Consider the following 20387-nt stretch of genomic DNA (forward strand, 5'->3'; position numbering starts at 1 on the left):
CTTTTCATGTTGACATATTATTTGTAAATGTATGTGTTTAGAAAAATATATGAGGAACAAGTCTTGACTAATAAGTTTGTCTGCCTCACTCTCTCTCTCTGATAAAAACATCAGAAAAAGGAATCCTTTCAATTCTACAATACTTATGCTTTAACCATTAAAAAAATACATCTCTCCATTTTCAACAGCATTTCTGACGTACTATCAACTTGCCAATAGAGAATCACATGCCAAAAACGTTAAATATTTCCATTAGAATTTTGTCCTTTTAGCTTTTGTTTGACAAGATGTTAAAATAAATGGTATTATATCTTTTTTTTGTATTATTATTTTGCCGCAGTACACTTCTGATATTTTGCAAAAATGACCAATAAAAGTACGACCATGAAAAAATATAACATGATCACAAAAACTTTCAAATAAACAGTTTATAACGCTGTCATGTAACCATAATTCAGATTCAAAAAGGTTTCATTGAAAATAAATAAACATTACCTATAATAAAGTTATGAATGTACACAAAAGCACTCACTATCGCCAATAAAGGATCACTGTTTGCAGCATTATCTCCCCTGTCAGGACAACAAATGAAGCATCTTCAAAAATTTGTATTTTTTTTATTTATCTAAGGGACGCACTATGCAACAGTTGTTTTTTATTTAATTATACTTTTTCATGAAATACACGATAGTGACCCCCAATTGGTGTGACCCCTATTGGCGAGTTTACTGTATTTAATTTAATTTGAATGTTTGCACAAATTGACAAAACTGCCTAATGCAGCGTTTTTTTCCTACTTTATAAAGTACCGGTAAACGGCACTTTCCCAATTACGAAAAAACTACAAATTTCCCAATTGCTGTCCAAAAAATTCCCAATTTAAGGTAAAATTAAAATAAAAAATTATTTATTTTTTTTTGGAAAATGCAACATATTGTTAGTTTCCCTATGCAGCTCTATGGTTTGAACCTAGGTAAATATAATATTGACAGCTTGAAAACACTTAGTTATCAATTTTAAAGTATTTGGGAGCATAAAATCAAATACACCAATTTCCCAATTTGAGGGTTTCACGACTGGACTTTTCCCAATTTTCAAGCTTTCACGACTCAATTTTTCCTAATTGGACCGGTACGGGTACTTTTCCCAATTGGACAAAAAAATCGCTGTAATGGGAAATATGTTATAAACTAAAGGAAGGCCCAACTTTGTTTAAGATTTAACAACACCAAACCTACCTGTTATGATAATGTACATATAGTTTTAACACCACAGTATTCAATTTCAAATATCTTTTTACCAGCATCACAATAAATAAGAAAGTTTATTGTATCATGACAGTTGCGATGAAAATTATTGTAGTCATGTATTTTTTTAAGTTAACAGATACATAAACAATTTTATTTTATGAAATAAATGAATATCAACTTTTAAAAAAAATAACTTTGAGATTCCCCCTCAAAATTGAAGACAATAGATCCGAAAAGTGTGTGCATGCCGTGATTTGTTAAGGAAAAATGCATAAAAACTATCAATGAAAAATATAACATACCCTATTCTGGCATCTCCGGAGTCATGTCTAGATGACTTGCGCTTTCTTTTCTCTGATTCTGGTCCTGATAAGTTTCTTTCTCGACGTGTTCTTAAGCTCGGAACGGACGGTCGAGGGAAGCAATTGTTATTGTTCGACTTAGCGCTCCCGTTTATTTTCAAAAGCTTCCCAAAGAGCTGATTCCGACATGCGTTCCGTGTGTCCAATTTTTCCTCACAATAACATCCATTGCTTAGGCCGTTCCTTTTCAACGATAATGCTATCTTTGTAGCATTATTGTCAACCAAATCATTCCTTTCCATCGCATTACACCCGAGTGCCGCCATGTTGAAACATTCTGCAACGTCACCAGTTTATGTGGAGATTCCTAATGACGTTTACATCATTGCCATAGGTATTCCCTAAGTGAAAGTAGCTGTGCAATCAACGGTAATGACATGAATTATTAATGTTAGTTTATGATATTTGTGTACTTTTTAGTAATACTGGTAAAGAGTCAACACTTAGGGTTACTTATTTTGCACGTAACGTTTCGTATCATGCTGTCGTTTTATAATTATTGTAAAAAACTATTATATTTTGCACACTATTCCCCACCCACTTGATTAAGGAGCAATACCTGTTTCTTGATAAAATTTAAGCATTACGTTTTACTCAACAAATATTCATTTATTAAGAGAAATATCCATTGATGAATATACATTATAATTAAATTATTTTCGGATATCTAAATATCAATTTAGAAATATATAGATAGATATCAATAGCCAAATGTTATTTAAGTTTAAACTTATTTATTTTAGATCAATTTCATAGAAAGCCTATGGCTTATTTGAAACGCCCTTCAGTCCATTTCCTGGGATTAGAACCAGTACTTGGTGTCTCTGGGGAAGATCTAATAAAGGCTCCCACATTGGGGATCACAAACCAGTGACATAGCGCAGGGCTTGGCCTAGGTTCAAACTTGAGCTCGATTGGTCATTGTCGGCTCGGGTACTACTTACATGTACCCCGGGTACTCTTAAGTATACTAACATGTACCCGGGGTACGGTAAATATACTTAATCGTACCCGGGAAATTTAACGCTAAATCGGTCGTTGTCGGCTATTTTTTGGAATTAATTATATTTACATATATGTCAATTTTCTGTAAAATGGCATCTATATTATCGAAACTCATACTCAAAAAGCATGTTGATGCAGATTTTTTAAAAAGAGAAGTTTAATTTAAGATAATAGGTAGCGCGTTTTATGACATCGGATTTGGGGCGGAAATATTTGGGTACAGTCTCATATCGACCGGGTACGATTAAGTATATTTACCGTACCCGGGGTACATGTAAGTATACTTAAGAGTACCCGGGGTCAGAGGTCCAGATAAGATGCGTATTTGCGTAAAATACGCATGCACAAAAAGAAAATATGCATGACCTAAAATTTTGTTGAGTAAAAAAACTCCTGGCTAAATTCGGATTACGCATCGTGTGCAATTTCAATGCGTATTAGCTGTTTATACATGCATATAAATTCATGTAAACATGAATGGTTCCTGTCATTGTGTCCACACTGGGAAAAACGTAATGACATCACCATCTATGTGGTTCCCGACCTAATTTACTCCTCAGTTAGAACGGTATCATTTAATGTTGGCCCACGATAAAGACCGATGTTGACACAACGGGCTCCCCGCTGCACAATCTCCACGCAGAGTTGTCGTTCCATGCTCTCACATACAACATCTGACATCACAAGAAAATCCTACCAGATTCGGTAGGATTTTTTTTTTTAAGTATTATATTATGAAAAGGAGTATCATTTTATTTTATATTTTGAAAATAGTGTATAAATTTAGGTTCATAATAAAAAAATAATTTACTTTAATTAAAAAAGTAAAAATTATTGTTTACAAATTTAAAAATAACCGTTGATACTGTAAGACGCCCACGTGGTTCGACTATTATGACTTAGTTGGTAATAACGGACGGCAGGGAGTTTAGATCATTATAATATATATATATATATATATATATATATATATATATATATATATATATATATATATATATATATATATATATATATATATATGGGTCTTATTTTCCGGTTAAACATAAAACTCTTGTTTTAACAAAGGAAACAATTCTCCGGCAAATCTCCGGCAAATTCTTTTTCGGCATTGTTTTCTATGACGTTGATACTGTAAGACGCGATTATTGTATCATGTGGCTCAGCTATCATAACATAGTTTTGTATGATGGCAGGGATTTGATACAGCTATGCAGGTTCCAGTCAAATCTCTGCGCGGAGGTTGCCCGCTGCATTGTTGAGAATCGATGTACGCTTATGCTGAAAACATTTAACATCACATTCGATGAAACCGGAATCGCCCAACGTCAAGCATATAATTTTTTATATAAGTTTATCTCTTGTGTGGCACTAAAGAAAAATCTTTTTCCTTCAAGCACTTTTTAAATGGCAGCCAAAATACACATATAATAAAAAAAGTCTAACGGATACCACCCTCTTACCAGATAACGTGACTAAGCACATGTTTAACCCGTTAGATATATTGAAATCCGGTTTGCAATCAATGAATCCACTTGAATTATAATGTAATGCGAAAACTTGCTGCTTGCTTGTTTTTCATATGACTGTCACGATCTGTGCCGTCCTGACCGGCAGTCTCTGTCCCGCAAGCGCCTTTCTTTTTGTGACGTATGCCTTGTGTTTGTGTTTTATTGTCATGTATATAAAACAAAAACTAATGTCGAACAAGTTAAAAATGTAAATCATCAGTAGTAACACTGGAAAAAATATTATGCCTTTTTATTGACAGTATATTAACAGATGTTATAAAATCGCTGCAGAGAAAGAAACATGACGGAAATAAGGTCACAGACAAGACTATTTCTAATTGGAAAGTAAGTTTTCCGTGGCTCAAAATTGAAACGGACGGCAATGCATGTGTAAGAAATTGAACATAAATACTCCTTAAAATTATCGGATTTTGATTTTTACTCATCAATTAAAAATTTCGTGAGTGAAAATACCCCTCGGCTGAAAACATTATCTGGAGCTCTGCCTGGGGTACATGTAAGTAGTACCCAAGCCGACAATGACCAATAGAGCCAAACTTGAGGGAGAAGTGACTTCTCCCTAAGCTGAAATTAGGGAGAAGTGAGTTCAAATTAGGAAGAAGTGGTTTTTGTTTTACGTTTTATAAAATCTTAACTTGTTTTAAACACCTCATTACACCAAGCTTATCATCATCAATGACAAACAAATATTACATGGCGAAAGCCCGTCGGCCCATCGGCAATTGCCGACAATCATTATAAAAAGGCCGACGGTGAAATGCAAAATCGTCCGCCTTACTGGCCGGCGATTTTTGCTTCGAAAGAGTGTAACCCTCTTGCAGTTTTGACAACTACATTATTTCATGATTACAAAGTCCAGATATAATACGTTGAATTTCGTAACAAACTGCATCGATAAATTCTGAAAGTTATTCAAAACATCAACTAAGTGTCTCGCCGAACGACATCATACTTAGCTATTGGTTCGCGAAAGTAGTCGGACATATACGATAAACGTTTGTTGCACACATGTTGTTAACGTGATCCAAGATGGTGGACAATAAAAAGAAATAACGATGCTCAGCGAAAAGGACAAATAACAATCAAATTAACGACAGATGTCGCATAATTAGTATGGATTAATTAAAAGCGTGTGTTATTCTACAACGGAGCATACGTTTTAGATACAAATAAAACTCTTTTTTGGAATTGTTCTGAATGTCACAGAACAAGTGTTTGAAAATTGGAATGCAGTCTACTCGCGAAGACAAAAACATTTAACAGTTACAGGATTCTTGTTCGAAAATGCAAAAAAGGCAAACATGATTTGATTTATATGTAAATGGATCTTTGTTTAATCAGATTCATGTGCATATTCTGATTTACTATGTTTGACACACTATACAGTTCACTGTAATGGCATGTTAGTGAAATGGATATTTAAAGGTAAACTTATTTAATATATTACATGTAATTACTCTTAGCTAAATACATCGACAACACTCAAGTAATGTATAAAGCGTAAATATATCAACAAACTGAAACTAATACACTTCGTTAATTCCAAATCAGGTTTATTTGCTTATGTTTGCCCTTTTGTGAATTTACTTTGCCATGTCGAGACTATAATGGCTCTATGTAATCCCCAGTCAAACGCTTAAAATTGAGGCCTGTGAAAATTGCAACTGGCCTATGAATTTTTTTCCTGGTAGGCCAATCTGGCCTGTAAATTGTGACGGTCTTTGCCATGTCTGAAATATTTTCAAATTCAATAAATCCTTACATATTAAGTCACATAAATTAATTCATACAAATAAAACCTGTAATTTCCATGTGCATCATAAAAATCAACAGTACTTAAATATTTTCATGACAATCCAACACCCTATTTACATTACAATATACATGATAACTACATATTGTAGAGCTTGCGTCATTAATTAGAAATCTAATTTTACTACTGTTTTTTTAATTAGCAGGCAAAATGCTTGCGTACCAATGCCTTCTGTCACATACATGCTTTAATAAACCTACCACACTTATCGGTCCCAAAGACTCGTTTAAGTATACTCATCCACGAAAAAATCATTGCCAATTTCTTTAACTAATGATGACAAGCAGACTAGCAGGTGTAATCCTCATGGATATTGAGCATTTCATGCATAAATACATTTTCTATCAAAACACACTTCCGAATTTTAATGTTAATGCAACGTAAAAAAAAATTCCTGCTTCAAATAAACCGTGTTCATGTATATTGTGTTGACCAACGGTCCTGATTAAAAGAGCGCGAAAAGTATGCGGGACATATATAAACGTCACGTTATCGCAAGGAAAGCCAGGATGTATTGAATTGTGTGAACTACGTCCATACCGACACATTTATTCGCATTCCTTACAGACCCACGTGTCTTGTTTAATAAGAACCAATGTGCACATATTAGCTTGAATGTTAAAATTTTGTTTTCTGAGTTCGAGTGTTTTGTTTCAATTGATCACTATATTTTGAAAAATATTTTTGATTTGTATGCATTTACTTACATAATACAATAAGAGGGATATAAAATTCACGTTTATGTATGGATATATCAAATTATGGAAATTAGCACTACGCATGGGTGAGTAAGTTTCTGTTTATATGGTTATGAATTAATGTCTGACAAAATAAATTGCGCATCGACAGGAGAATTATTAAGAGTTTTGAAACACGAAACAAGTTAACAGAAGAACATACTAGAGTAGATCATATTTATATTTGCTGTCAGGTTTTTTTTCTGCCTATTTTGGGAAAAGGAGTCTGAACAAATTGGGAATTTTTTACCGACAAAATTTGCCATTTGGGGAATTTTTGCTTCGATGAAATGGCTCATTTTGGGAAAACATTGTGAATTAACATGTTTAAATAAGTCAGTGGTTTAACAAATAAACTTGTTTTTATTTGTTATTTCCTCTTTTTTATATAAACACATGCAATATTGGGCATGTTCAATGTTTATTCAAGTACTGCAATTTTGTCTTTCAGTTTCAGTTACACTCTGAGATAAGAACTGTACAGTAAAAAACTTTTAGCAGACATTTTTTACCAAAACAAACACTGGTTAGTCACACAAGTTACAGCATAATTTTGCTCTGCTTTCTGTTTTTGAAAGCATCATACAGCTCCTCCAATGTTTTGTCATTCAGGGTAGACCTTCAATGCAGGTACAAAGTGTAAGCATCAGATGAGTTAGTTTGGTTTGTATGGTAATGAGGAGCACAGCAGGTTAATAATAATCTAATAATCATAAGTCATGAAACTTTTTTTTTCTCATAATCTAATAATCATAAGTCATAAGACACTTCTTTCTTAAAAAAAATAATTTTTTTTTTTTTTGGAAATTGGGATTTTTTTAAATAATTTCGGTTTGGGATCGGGTCCGTTTGCTTTCGGAATGCCTCCGATTTCCGGAGGCCAGACAGTGCTGAAAAAACCCTGACTGTTGCGCGTGTTAACTTTTTGTGCGTATAAACATGTACAACGGCATCATTTCATCGCTTAGGTAAACTACTGCATATGTATATACACTGCCCGCATTCTCATTTGTTACTATCAATGTTAATGTACCGTTTAACTTTGCCTTCAAGGCGGTGTACTAATTGCGCTCGCAGAACCGAGAACTATTAAAACTGTCGGCAAAATGACACTCGCTTTCATCTTTTTATCTAAGCCTTTATGTTTGGAGTGTATGCAGATGTATGCTTGTTGACTGGATAAGCTTTCAAAGCAGTCGATCTTTTGCTGTAATAATAAACTGATATCATATCAATCGTCATCAGAGAATTTATGACATGTGTAATAGAGAATTCTGAGATGGAAAAGATATTAAAAAAAACGGCGATGCCCTGATAGCGGTCGCAAGGCGTACACCATATCCACTAAGCCATGGCGACCTATTTTTGTACTTTGGCTACTAGTGATGCTAACAAAGTACCATCCTATCAACAAGTGTAATGCCATTTACTTAAATGATACATGTCAGAACTTCTTATAATTATTATCAATTAAAAATATTTTTATTTTAGATGCTGTGAGATTTTGATCTCACCATGTCAATCCCAGGACAGCAAGAAGTGCTTCATCGTAGTGGTCACCAACATCAGGGAGACCTACCAGGAATTGAAGACCTTGATGATATCAGTTACAGTGATGATACCACCGACGATGACAGTGACTATGGGGCCGATAAGGAGGACAATGATGAATACCCCGACGAACGTGCTGTCATTAAGGACCCTGGATGTTTCCGTTACAATAAGAAGATGATAATGGTGTCCCTTCCATGCGCTGTGATGGTTATGACGCTTGTTGGGGAATTGTGAGTTGTTTGGGTTGTTTTGTTGGAGAAGTTTGTTACAGTTTGAGATTCACTATAATTAATTCTAATTTAAAAGCCTTACCCCTAATATGATTTCAGAATATTAAATTTTGAAGACTTAGTTTCTAATAAACATCTAATTCTTTCCGATAGAAGAACAACACAAAACATATTGAAAGCAAAGCATTAATTTTAACAATTTGGTAGTGAATAATAGTTAAATAGTTTCTATACACTCGATGTTGATGCCATCTGTAGTTCCCCTACCCACCAACCCCTTTTTTAGGCTCGTAAAAAACATTTTTTTGTTTTGGCCTTGCTTTAATTTCTTATAAACAGATTTTTTTAAATGAAATAAATGCCATTTATTTTCTTTAGAACTGTTTCCCTTTAAAAATCTAGTGACTTGTATATTTGTTAGCTTTTACTGAATTCCATTAAAATGTTCAGAATTCCTCACAATCTCAATTTGTTTGGCAGTTTGGCAGTAGTGAGTTGGACCTCTAAGTGGATAAAGACTTGAACTGTGATTATTATTATTACTTGGGACATGGAAGTACCGGTACTCTACTGTGCATTCTGTACATTGAATCTGAATATCTTTCGGAAAGCACACACATTATAATCATACATTAAAGGGGCCTTTTCACATTTGGGTAAATTGACAAAATTGAAAAAAGTTGTTTCAGATTCGCAATCTTTGTTGTAGTTATGATATTTGAGAGGAAACAGTAATACTGAGCATTTACCATGCTCTAAAATAGCCATTATATGCATCTTTTGAAGATTTAAAAACCCGAAAATTATAAACGTTGCAACGCGAAACGAATTAATAATTTGGATAGTTCTGTTGTTGTCGTTACATTTTGTGAAACTACGAGGATTGGTTATATGTAGTATAAAATACACTTGTCATTGTATTCGGAAGGATGGCCGAGTGATCTAAGTGGGAGACTTTTTACTCAAGGACTCCAGGGGTCAGTGGTTCGAGCCCTGCTGAGGGTTACCTTTTTTTCTTTTTTTAAATTTTGTTCTTTATTTTTTACTGGAACTTTTTATATCTAATCTTAACATTAATCAATATAAAGCATTTAATGACAAACTTAAAAAAATGCCAAAATCTGTGAAAAGGCCCCTTTAACCATTAAAGCTATTTAGCATTGTTTCTGGAGGTTTCTTAAAAAGAGGTTGCAATTGTTTGATATACAGCAAATTATGACTTTTTTTATCGAATATGTATAGTTAAATTAAATATGCATCTATTAAACAAAGTCAGTGTTTATTTATATGGAACATTTCTTTATAAAAGGACTCCTTTTCACAAAAGCTTATTGTACGAGAATGTTACAAGTATAATATAATGTTTTTCAGGTTTTTAATTGCAGCAAGTTTTGGTGCAGGTATCATTCTTATATTGGATCCAAAAGGTGAAAAAAGACGGTAATTATAACATAATGAGTATATCTCTCTTGTAATGTGTTTAAAATCTGATATGAGGGCCATCATGCGAAAATTGGGTCTTATTCTATATGCGGCCAGCATTTTCACAGTCTTGTTAGGAACTACCCTGTCTGCTGATGAGACCACGAAACCTTGCCTGACTTTGTAGGAAGTTGCTAAGGTCCTGACCAGAGTGCGTAATTGCACAGGTTTGTCTTAAGCTAGGCTGGCTGCACATAGCATAAAACCCATTTTCACATGACTTGGCTCATATATGATGTGATTCTGATTCGTCTGTGCCGTCTTTTTTGTCAAGTGTACATGTATCAACCTATAGAAAAAAATATTCTTTCAGTTCAAAATGTTATTGATCATTCCTCAAATAAAGGCTTTTTCGTATTTTCATGAATGCTTATATTTCTGTTAAACTCAGATTTTTAACAATATTGGCCAATAAAAATGAATAACCATTTGCAACAGATTTTAATTGGCCTGTTGTGTTATGAAATGGAATTCATTTGATAAAACTTTTATTCCTCGTGTTATGAAGTAAATGGGGCTTAACTGGAATAGCCATGGAGGTCTGTTTGTTTGTCTCTCCGTAGACACAAACTTGTTTGCAGGTGTCCTACACTTTTCAACATGATACAACATTTAAGTTTGAGCAAAATTCCTTTCCATATGATGTGAAGTTGAGTGTCATTTTTATCATCCTACATTAAAAATTACAAAAGTAAAACCACAGTCTTGGATCATACATGCAACTGCAGACACCCAAAGGATCAAATAATTTATATATAACACAAGAGTATAACATGTTTTCCTCTAAAATCACAAGGCCTAAAGGTTTATTATTTTCTATAAAATATAATTATTATATCTATGTATTGTACAAGCTTTGTTAAAAGAAAAGCCCCTGGGGTCAAAACAGGCTTCACATCAGGGTTCCATTTTTCATTGTTATAGCTTGCTACATATTACTGCATGCACTCTCATCACTACTGTGACAAAGTCTGGTTTCTAAGGAAAACATGTACATGACTTTTGAAATGTTTTTCTTATCACTTGCAGATGCGTAATACTGTACACAATATTGTTCGTGTGTTGCCATGCCTTCACAATATTCTCCATATTGCCTCTGTTGTGGTAAGTCTGACCAAGTTAGTATTTTCCCCAGACACATCTCTTGGAACAAATTTGTATTTAGATATTGTATTTATAGTAGGATAGCATGTTTAGATATTAGTATAAGAAGCAGCATTTTGAGTTCTGTGTTATTAGAACCCCAAACAAATAAATATAACAAGAAAAACAAACATTGAGCAATTTAAATACAAATAATGCCAATTTAGGGTTGTAAAAGGTAAAGTTTAAATTTAATATTCTGCCTACATTTTGCTATGATTATTCTTCTGATTGTCTTAATTTTTAATAAGAAGCATTCAGCATTTAATATTTTCTAGACCTCACACAATTTCTCATTACACATTTTAAGCACAGTTGAAACATTAGCAGATTTAACATTAACCAACAGCGATACTTGTTTGATGCAGTATTTGTTAAACTTAAATTCATAACATGCATACCCCGGTATACACTTGAACCTTGTTGTATCAAATTTGCCAGAAGCAAGAAAATTTCTATTTAAATTAAACATTTCTACATAATATTCATAGGAGATCTAGCTTTAAGGTTTACAATAGTTAACAAATGTGATTGTGGTCTTTAAAGCTCAAATTATGTGTTTTCAGTTCAATTTATTTGTTTGCATTGATGTACAGAAAACTGAAATGTTTTTACTTCCAATTTAGTTTTCAGGGACTAACAAATTATTTCCATATTATGAGGAATTAGGAAATATAATGGTTCAAATTTATAATGATCAACTGTATTTCTCCTTAACTTTATTGCAGGCTGTCCATTTTGAACATCTTCCTGATTGGAGTGGTGAACATGTACGTCATACTCACTGGTGGGCTGATTGCCTTGCAGTTTGCGTATGTACGGAAGTATGAGCTGAAAATAGCTCTGGTAAGAAGTACGATGATACATTCTAATTAGTCATTAATCTTTGAGTGTAAATGCTTATTTGACTTTGATCTGCCAAATTAGTTTCAAGTCTACTTATGTACATGTGTTAAAATGAGATTATACGATTTTGTCAAATATAAATATATATATTTATATAAAATGTGTAAAAAACTGATTATACATATATTTCAATATAAATGAAAATAAAAGTTAAGAAGAACATGTGTCGAAAAATGCGAATTAAGCCAGATATTTAATTCTGAAATTTAAAATGTCTGTACCGTCGAATTTGCCAGTATGTAAATCATGCATGTAGGATGTGAATTCAAATTTAGATTTAAGGATCATTTTAATTTCCTGCAACAATATCTATTCATATGACACCCAAACACTTACTGCAATCCTAATAAGAAGACGAATGCTTAGATTATTGTAGGAAAATATGTACGAAATATCCTCGTCACAATCAGCTCTGGGTGCTCATTTGTCATTGCTGCATTATATGAAATTCGTCTTCAATGTATACTTTTTCTTGCCTATTTTGTGTTATTGTAACATATTTTTATCAATATACTACAATTTAACACATATACAAATTGTATATTCTCCCTTGAACCCTTTCCGATACACACTTTGACCCATTTGTTGTCCCTAAGACGATCAAATTAAATTTAAGACCTTCCTTAATAGATTCAAGTTTTAAATGTTTAATTTTGAACCCTAAGAAATGTCTGATAATCAAACAGCATAAAACCTGAACAGACTGCGAGTTGCACATAGCCATTTTAAATTTTCTTCTGTGAGGAAAAGTGACAATTACTTTTGATTGGCTCTTTTTTTTTTTACAAGTCTCCATATTTATGGAGTCAAAAACGGTACCAGTCAAAAATATAAAAAATCTTAATCTATACAAAAATGAATTAACTACTTTGCATGGTTTGCTGCATGCCATAATGTTTCAATCTATTTTTCACTTAAACATTTTTGTGACATTTTTTTACTTTCTATAGAAATGGATCATGTTGTTATAATTTTTTTTAAATCAAAACATTGCTGATTTCTGATGTATATAAATTTAAGAAACGACAATTGTACCCAAAAAAAGAAATTATCATAGTTTTATGAAATCATAGAGTAATTATGGGAAAAAAATCAATGAATAGTAATTACTGTGCCATTATATGTTTGTTTTCCTGATTCTCTTGGCAGACAATAGAGAAGATGTTATTCTCCCTGTACCCCTGGTGTTGTGTGATTCTTCTCACGTGGACATCATCAGCTGTCGTAAACTGGGAGATTTTACCATATGTGTTCATCACCATAGGGTAGGTCATATAAGGTGACAGTTATAAACTAAAATTGAGTCCATTTTGACAGTAGAATCGGTACCTTGTGTTTGAACAGAAGTTCTTGAGAAGCTCCAACTGAGGATTAAACTCTGGACCTCCTTGTTGCCATGGGCACACCATATCCTTTGAAATCCTGATCCTCAAGTGATTTCCAGGCTTACTTTGCCATTTGCCAAATTAACCAATGGCTGCAAGTAAACCAGTTTGGCCCAAGAAAATTCTATTTGGCTACAACTTTTTCTTTACATAACCCCATAAATTAACCTGACAAGAATTTTGTCATATCGAAGCCAATTTGGCTGAAGAAAAGGTTGAACCTGGATTTCCAAATTAAAATTACTTCAGGGCTAAAATGTTTCATCGATTGTCATTGTTTATGTTGCAGATTTGTGTACCTACAACTCTTCATTGCCCCCCATTCATCGTCCTTCAAAGTGGAGAACAAGGTTGAGAAACCCTCGGTGGAGGATGAGTTCAATGTGGTGCCTGAAGCCATCTCCCTTCTAATGGCTATTGTCTATTGCACCGCCCCGGCCTGTCTGCACATGTTCCTCCACCTTGTGAACAACCCGTTCAGGCTACTGTTTTCATTTACTGTTTTGGTAAGTCAAACTCAGTTTAGTTTAGTGGACAGATATGAAAGCCAAAGACTTACTGACAGGCTGTAGAGTCTGTTTCCTGGGTAGAACCAGTACTTAATGGTCTTTGGGGGAGATCTGAAGAAGGCTCCCACAATGAGGATCAATCCTGTGACCTCACCGTTGCTAGTTGGACACCATATATACTATGCCACTGCGACCCTAAAAGTTTATATAGGCGAGTTGATACTAATATATACAGTCTTGAATACAGATAAGTTTCCATAGGCTAGATTGCCAACTTTTGATAGTATTCGAAAAATAAATAAAAGAAAATTACTGAAAACAATGCTAAAAACATCAATTGATGCCATTGAAATAAACATCATGGCATTACTTGCTGTTGTCAAGAATGTTGAAATGCAGCTTTCTTTATACCAATATTTCGTAAGTGAATGTATGAAGATAAGATAAAAATGTTTATTGCATTTTTATGAATTACTTGGTATGAATTTAATAGTCGTTTGAACATCCCAGTGCTGTTTTCATTTAATATGTTTGCTGGTGCCACTTTAATTTTGCAGATTGAACGTCTATAATGAAACTGAGAACTGTTTAACCCTTTCAGTGCTGGAACCGAATTTTGAAGGCCTTTGCAAACAGTTTGGATCCAGATGAGACGCCACAGAATCCAAACTGTTTGCTATTCTGATTTTTTTTTTGAAAAAAATCGAACAAAATGCTTATTTAAGAAATTCAGCAGAAGACATTTTAGCAGATAACAAATTTCCCAGCATGCAAAGGGTTAATAATTTTTTTTTATATGACTATCTGAGACTTGCATACAAGTGTGGTATACAAAAATAAAAATCATTTGTAAGCACATGGTAAATGTCTGTTAAAAAAACATAACTGTTTATAGTCACAATTCAAACTTAAGTCGCATTGCTGTTAAAAAGAAATGGAACTATTATAAATAGGGTTCTCATATCAATTGTATGAATATAATTATTTTACATTATGTTGGAAGTATATTTCACAATATAATTGTTTGTCAGTCAACATATAAGTATTGTTCTGGTGTGTAACATTTAAACACAGTGTCTTATACAATAATTTTTAACCAGGTTTTCCGAAGGAAAAAACTGGTTATTAGATTGGCGAATGCGGGCGGGCTGGCTGGCTGGCTGGCGGAATAAGCTTGTCCGGGCCATAACTATGTCGTTCATTGTCAGATTTTAAAATCATTTGGCACATTTGTTCACCATCATTGGACGGTGTGTCGCGCGAAATAATTACGTCGATATCTCCAAGGTCAAGGTCACACTTTGAGTTCAAAGGTCAAAAATGGCCATAAATGAGCTTGTCCGAGCCATAACTATGTCGTTCATCGTCAGATTTTAAAATCATTTGGCACATTTGTTCACCATCATTGGACGGTGTGTCGCGCGAAATAATTACGTCGATATCTCCAAGGTCAAGGTCACACTTTGAGTTCAAAGGTCAAAAATGGCCATAAATGAGCTTGTCCTGGCCATAACTATGTCATTCATTGTGAGATTTTAAAATCATTTGGCACATTTGTTCACCATCATGGGACGGTGTGTCCCACGAAAGAATCACGTCAATATCTCCAATGTCAAGGTCGCCACGACTAAAAATAGATTTAAAAAAAAAAAAAAACTTACAAAGGGGGTTAATTTTTTTTGGTCATTTCAAAAGTTCAGTTTGAGTTTTCTCCCTTTATCAGATTTTTTTTTCACAATGAAAACCTGGTTTTGTGACAATTTTGTCCCTTGTTTTTATTTGTAGAACTAAATAATGAACTAAAAAAATTAATATTTGTGCTTGTTTCCTTTTTTAGATGCATCTAATATTTATATTGTCGCTGAGTGTGTTTCTTACCAGCCTGATGAGCCTGAGAGCTATCACAGATTACACAGGTATGATACTGATTATCTCTATCACAGATTACACATGTATGATACTGATTATCTCTATCACAGATTACACAGGTATGATACTGATTATCTCTATCACAGATTACACAGGTATGATACTGATTATCTCTATCACAGATTACACAGGTATGATACTGATTATCTCTATCACAGATTACACAGGTATGATACTGATTATCTCTATCACAGATTACACAGGTATGATACTGATTATCTCTATCACAGATTACACAGGTATGATACTGATTATCTCTAGCACAGATTACACAGGTATGATACTGATGATCTCTATCACAGATTACACAGGTATGATACTGATTATCTCTATCACAGATTACACAGGTATGGTACTGATTATCCCTATCACAGATTACACAAGTATGATACTGATTATCTCTCTTCATTATGACCACCCCTCCAAAGATGTGAAACACATTACTTAACTAATGTCTAACAATAGGTCTGATGGTCAGTCCTTAGAATATTTTGTTTTTAGTCACTTGGAGAATGCTTTAACCTACAATTGTGCAAATTGGTGTGGTGCTTTGAAAGAAAGGAGGTTGCCTATCAATTTTGAATTCAACAGGTCAAATGTCAAGGTCACAGGACTTGTAAAATGAAATTTTGTTCCTCAAAATATCTCCAGAATGCTTTGACATACAAGTGTGCAAATTGGTTCCTTGGGAATCAGAATATGCTTATGAATTTTGAGATCAAAATCTAATGTCAAGGTCACAGGGTCTTGTAGAATAAATTTATTGCTGCATGGTATGATGACGCCTATAGATTTTGCGATTAAGAGATCAAAGGTCAAGGTCATTGGGAATTCGATATTTAAAAATATTTTAACAAAGGCACATATTGATGACTTTGCATGGCAGGATGCATTTTTGTTTTACAAACAATTCTTGTTAATTGTAACTAGGTACCAATCTAGTTACACAGCAGTTTATTTATTTGGGCCATATAGCTCTTGTGATAGAGCAATTGGTTACCAACTTGAGGATATGAGGTTAGATTTCCGGCCCTGCTAGTTCCTTTTTGTGTGTTTTGGTCATGAAATTATTCACACGGTTAAAGTGTAAAATAGGCTTTAATACTGACAGACATGATATGACTTAATTACTATTGAATATTGAGAAAAAAGTGGATTTAAATGGAGAACTTTTATCTAGCCTTTACTTTTAACAAAGTTGATTTTAGTTTGGAAGGCCAATAATGAGCCTTGGACATGAAAGATTTTAATGTGTAAATATGGCTATGTATAGAATTAATAGGGCCCATATTTTTCATAGATTATAAAAGAGAATAATTGTTTGTCTTTTGTATTATAATGCTTTTATCCTCACTGGCAAGGGAAATAATAATTTCTTGAGTCCTTACGCAAATTAAAAAATGTTTACTGTCTCTGTTTTCAGTTATGATTTTAGAGTTATCAATTTAAAAAAAAAATCCTTTAAATTGTATGATTCTGAGTGTATTTTACATTTTGAAATCTTGCTCAGGCACACTGAGAGATATAAGATTTCACAAACTTAGAATTTTCACTATTTTTAATTTCTGAAGGTCTAATAAATCTTTCAACAGGGTGGCAGTACAAGTACATATACAGGGGCCGCTGGGTGAGTGGGTCAGTGTGTACGACCCTTGTGTACCCAGTACTGATTCACTACCAGCTTTCCTCTCACTTCCTTCCCTGGCTCCCTGCTGGTATTGCCATCTACGCATTGTATGGTGCCCTGCTCAGTGATAAAAGATTCATGGTTGGTGATTTTTGCAAATTTAAGTATTATTGATATAATAGTTTGTAATTTTTGCTAATCTTTATGATACATTTCATAGTTCTGCAAGTTATGCTAAGGCCATGCAAAGATTTGAAAAACAAATCCCATAATCAAAGGTCAGATTGTTGGAACATTTGTTTCAGATTTCTGATGATAATTACAAAGTTAAACGAATAAAAAATTGAATGAGTTGGTATGCATCAATAATCCTTGCCTTTTGCTACAAACGGACATAATTATAATCTCAATACCCTAAATTATGAAATAACTATAAACTTTCAATTATCGATAAGCAAAAAAAATATTGAATAATATATTTTTAGCTCATCTATTTTTTGAAAAAAAATTATGAGCTATTGTCATCACCTTGGCGTCGGCGTCGGCGTCGGCGTCGGCGTCGGCGTTGGCGTTGGCGTCGGCGTCCGGTTAAGTTTTGCGTTTAGGTCCACTTTTCTCAGAAAGTATCAATGCTATTGCATTCAAACTTGGTACACTTACTTACTATCATGAGGGGACTAGGCAGGCAAAGTTAGATAACTCTGGCGTGCATTTTGACAGAATTATGTGCCCTTTTTATACTTAAAAAATTGAAAATTTTGGTTAAGTTTTGCGTTTAGTTCCACTTTTCTCAGTAAGTATCAATGCTATTGCATTCAAACTTGGTACACTTACTTACTATCATGAGGGGACTGGGCAGGCAAAGTTAGATAACTCTGGCATGCATTTTGACAGAATTATGTGCCCTTTTTATACTTAGAAAATTGACAATTTTGGTTAAGTTTTGTGTTTAGGTCCATTTTATTCCTTAAGCATCAAAGCTATTGCTTTCATACTTGCAACACTTACTAACTATCATAAGGGGACTGTGCAGGCAAAGTAATGTAACTCTGACTGGCATTTTGACAGAATTATGTGCCCTTTTTATACTTAGAAAATTGAAAATTTGATTAAGTTTTGTGTTTAGGTCCACTTTATTCCTACAGTATCAAAGCTATTGCTTTCATACTTGCAAGATTTATGAACTATCATAAGGGGACGGTGCAGGCAAAGTTATGTAACTCTGACTGGCATTTGGACGGAATTATGGGCCCTTTATACTTAGAAAATTGAAAATTTGGTTAAGATTTATGTTTTGGTCACTTTACCCCTAAAGTATCATAGATATTGCTTTCATACTTGGAACACTCACAAACTATCATAAGGGTACAGTAAAAGGACAAGTTGCATAACTCTGGTTGTCATTGTTACGGAATTATGGCCCTTTTTTGACTTAGTAACTTTTAATATATGGTTAAATTTTGTGTTTCGATCCACTCGAAGTATCAAGGCTATTGCTTTCAAACTTCAAATACTTACATGCTATCATGAGGTTACTGTACCTGGCAACTTGAATTTTACTTTGACCTTTGAATGACCTTGACTCTCAAGGTCAAATTATTAAATTTTGCTAAAATTGCCATAACTTCTTTATTTATGATTAGATTTGATTGATACTTTGATGAAACTACTCTTACCTGACATACCACAATAGACTTCACCCAAACCATCCCCCGTGCCCTCCCCCCCCCTCCCCCCTCCCCCCCCCCCCCTAATTTTTTTTTTTTTTTTTTTTTTTTTTATAAGATCATCTCACAAATGACCACCACACCCTCACACTATACCCCCACCCCACCCCCCCCCACCCCCCCCCCAAATTTTTTTTTTGATTTTTTTTTTTTTTTTTTTTTTTTTTTTTTTAAGATCATCTCACAAATTATCACCACACCCTCACACTATACCCCCCCCCCCCCCGATTTTTTTATTATTATTTTTTTTTTTCGCTTTTTTGGAAGATAATGTAATAAATGTCCACAACCCCACACTATACACCCCTCTTCACTCCACTCCTCCCTCCTTTGTGATTGAAAATGAGAGTCCCTTCACCTTTAAAAAGAAAATAGATGAGCGGTCTGCACCCGCAAGGCGGTGCTCTTGTTTTTAATTGGCACATTTGAAAATACCTCAGTATTGTTTTCTTTCAGGGTACGTCACTGATGCTTCTTCCACTGCCGTGCCTGCTGTTTGGATATTGGCTCACATGGCTTCCATGGAAAATTGTGTATCCTCTGTAGAAACATGCTGTTGTTATAATGTCCCGGTGATCACACTTATTTGTTTATAAGAAATAAGATTTTGTTGATGTTTTAGCTCAACCATTGTCTGTATACACAATGTTACTGTATTCTATTTTAACCCATCTCTATGTGGCACTTGAGAGCTGCTTACCACTTAGACTGACTTACCAACATGGCAGATGTTCTCTACTCTGTATAGAGACAACAGTGAATATTTTGACCTCAGGACTAACAAAAGCACATCTTCACATAAAGTAAAGTTTTTTTTATCAGAACTTAAACAGACCTGTTGACTTGTTAGACCTTTTCCTACTGTACCAGACGATTTGGAAATCTGGTACAATGTTTAATAATATTGTGGGCTGAAAACATTCAACATTTGTTGCTTCTTTTTGTGTGTAAATCTGTCCTTGACGAAGTATTCAGATTGACGATGATATTTGGACTCGAGGTTCAGGTATTGTATGTCCTGCTGATGGTGAACTGCGTCCTGTGTTTTCTGTGTGCATACACGTCCTCATACGGGTCTGAACAGACCCTACCTACCTTCTTGTCCATCGAATCAGCCGGTAAGTGGCAGTGAACTTATTATTATGCCCCCACAAACGAAGTTTAGCGGGGTATATAAGATTGAGCTTGTCTGTCTG

General features: G+C 34.1%; 2 protein-coding genes across 4 annotated transcripts in view; one reads left to right on the top strand and one right to left on the bottom strand.

Moving 5' to 3' along the window:
* Positions 1 to 1890, bottom strand: part of LOC127850339 (zinc finger protein aebp2-like) — an 87624-nt gene extending 85734 nt beyond the window's left edge. Inside the window, exon 1 of the mRNA XM_052383316.1 lies at positions 1553 to 1890. Coding sequence (XP_052239276.1) covers positions 1553 to 1878 — 326 coding nt within the window. The 5' untranslated portion in view covers positions 1879 to 1890. The remainder of the gene's footprint in view (positions 1 to 1552) is intronic.
* Positions 1891 to 1926: 36 nt separating this feature from the next.
* The window catches only part of LOC127850335 (uncharacterized), a 47909-nt gene continuing 29448 nt past the window's right edge, over positions 1927 to 20387 (top strand). Inside the window, exons 1-11 of one of the 3 annotated variants that reach the window (XM_052383308.1) lie at positions 1927 to 1981; positions 8191 to 8483; positions 9855 to 9923; positions 10995 to 11069; positions 11837 to 11954; positions 13164 to 13279; positions 13689 to 13905; positions 15746 to 15824; positions 17430 to 17605; positions 19648 to 19724; positions 20167 to 20309. In XM_052383308.1, the coding sequence (XP_052239268.1) occupies positions 8215 to 8483; positions 9855 to 9923; positions 10995 to 11069; positions 11837 to 11954; positions 13164 to 13279; positions 13689 to 13905; positions 15746 to 15824; positions 17430 to 17605; positions 19648 to 19724; positions 20167 to 20309 (1339 nt within the window). In that variant the 5' untranslated portion in view covers positions 1927 to 1981; positions 8191 to 8214. Of the gene's footprint in view, positions 2003 to 3186; positions 3323 to 8190; positions 8484 to 9854; positions 9924 to 10994; positions 11070 to 11836; positions 11955 to 13163; positions 13280 to 13688; positions 13906 to 15745; positions 15825 to 17429; positions 17606 to 19647; positions 19725 to 20166; positions 20310 to 20387 lie in introns of those variants that run through there. The other 2 variants (XM_052383309.1, XM_052383307.1) reach the window with 2 other exon arrangements.

Source organism: Dreissena polymorpha, chromosome 11, assembly GCF_020536995.1.
Source record: "Dreissena polymorpha isolate Duluth1 chromosome 11, UMN_Dpol_1.0, whole genome shotgun sequence".
NCBI lineage: Eukaryota > Metazoa > Mollusca > Bivalvia > Myida > Dreissenidae > Dreissena > Dreissena polymorpha.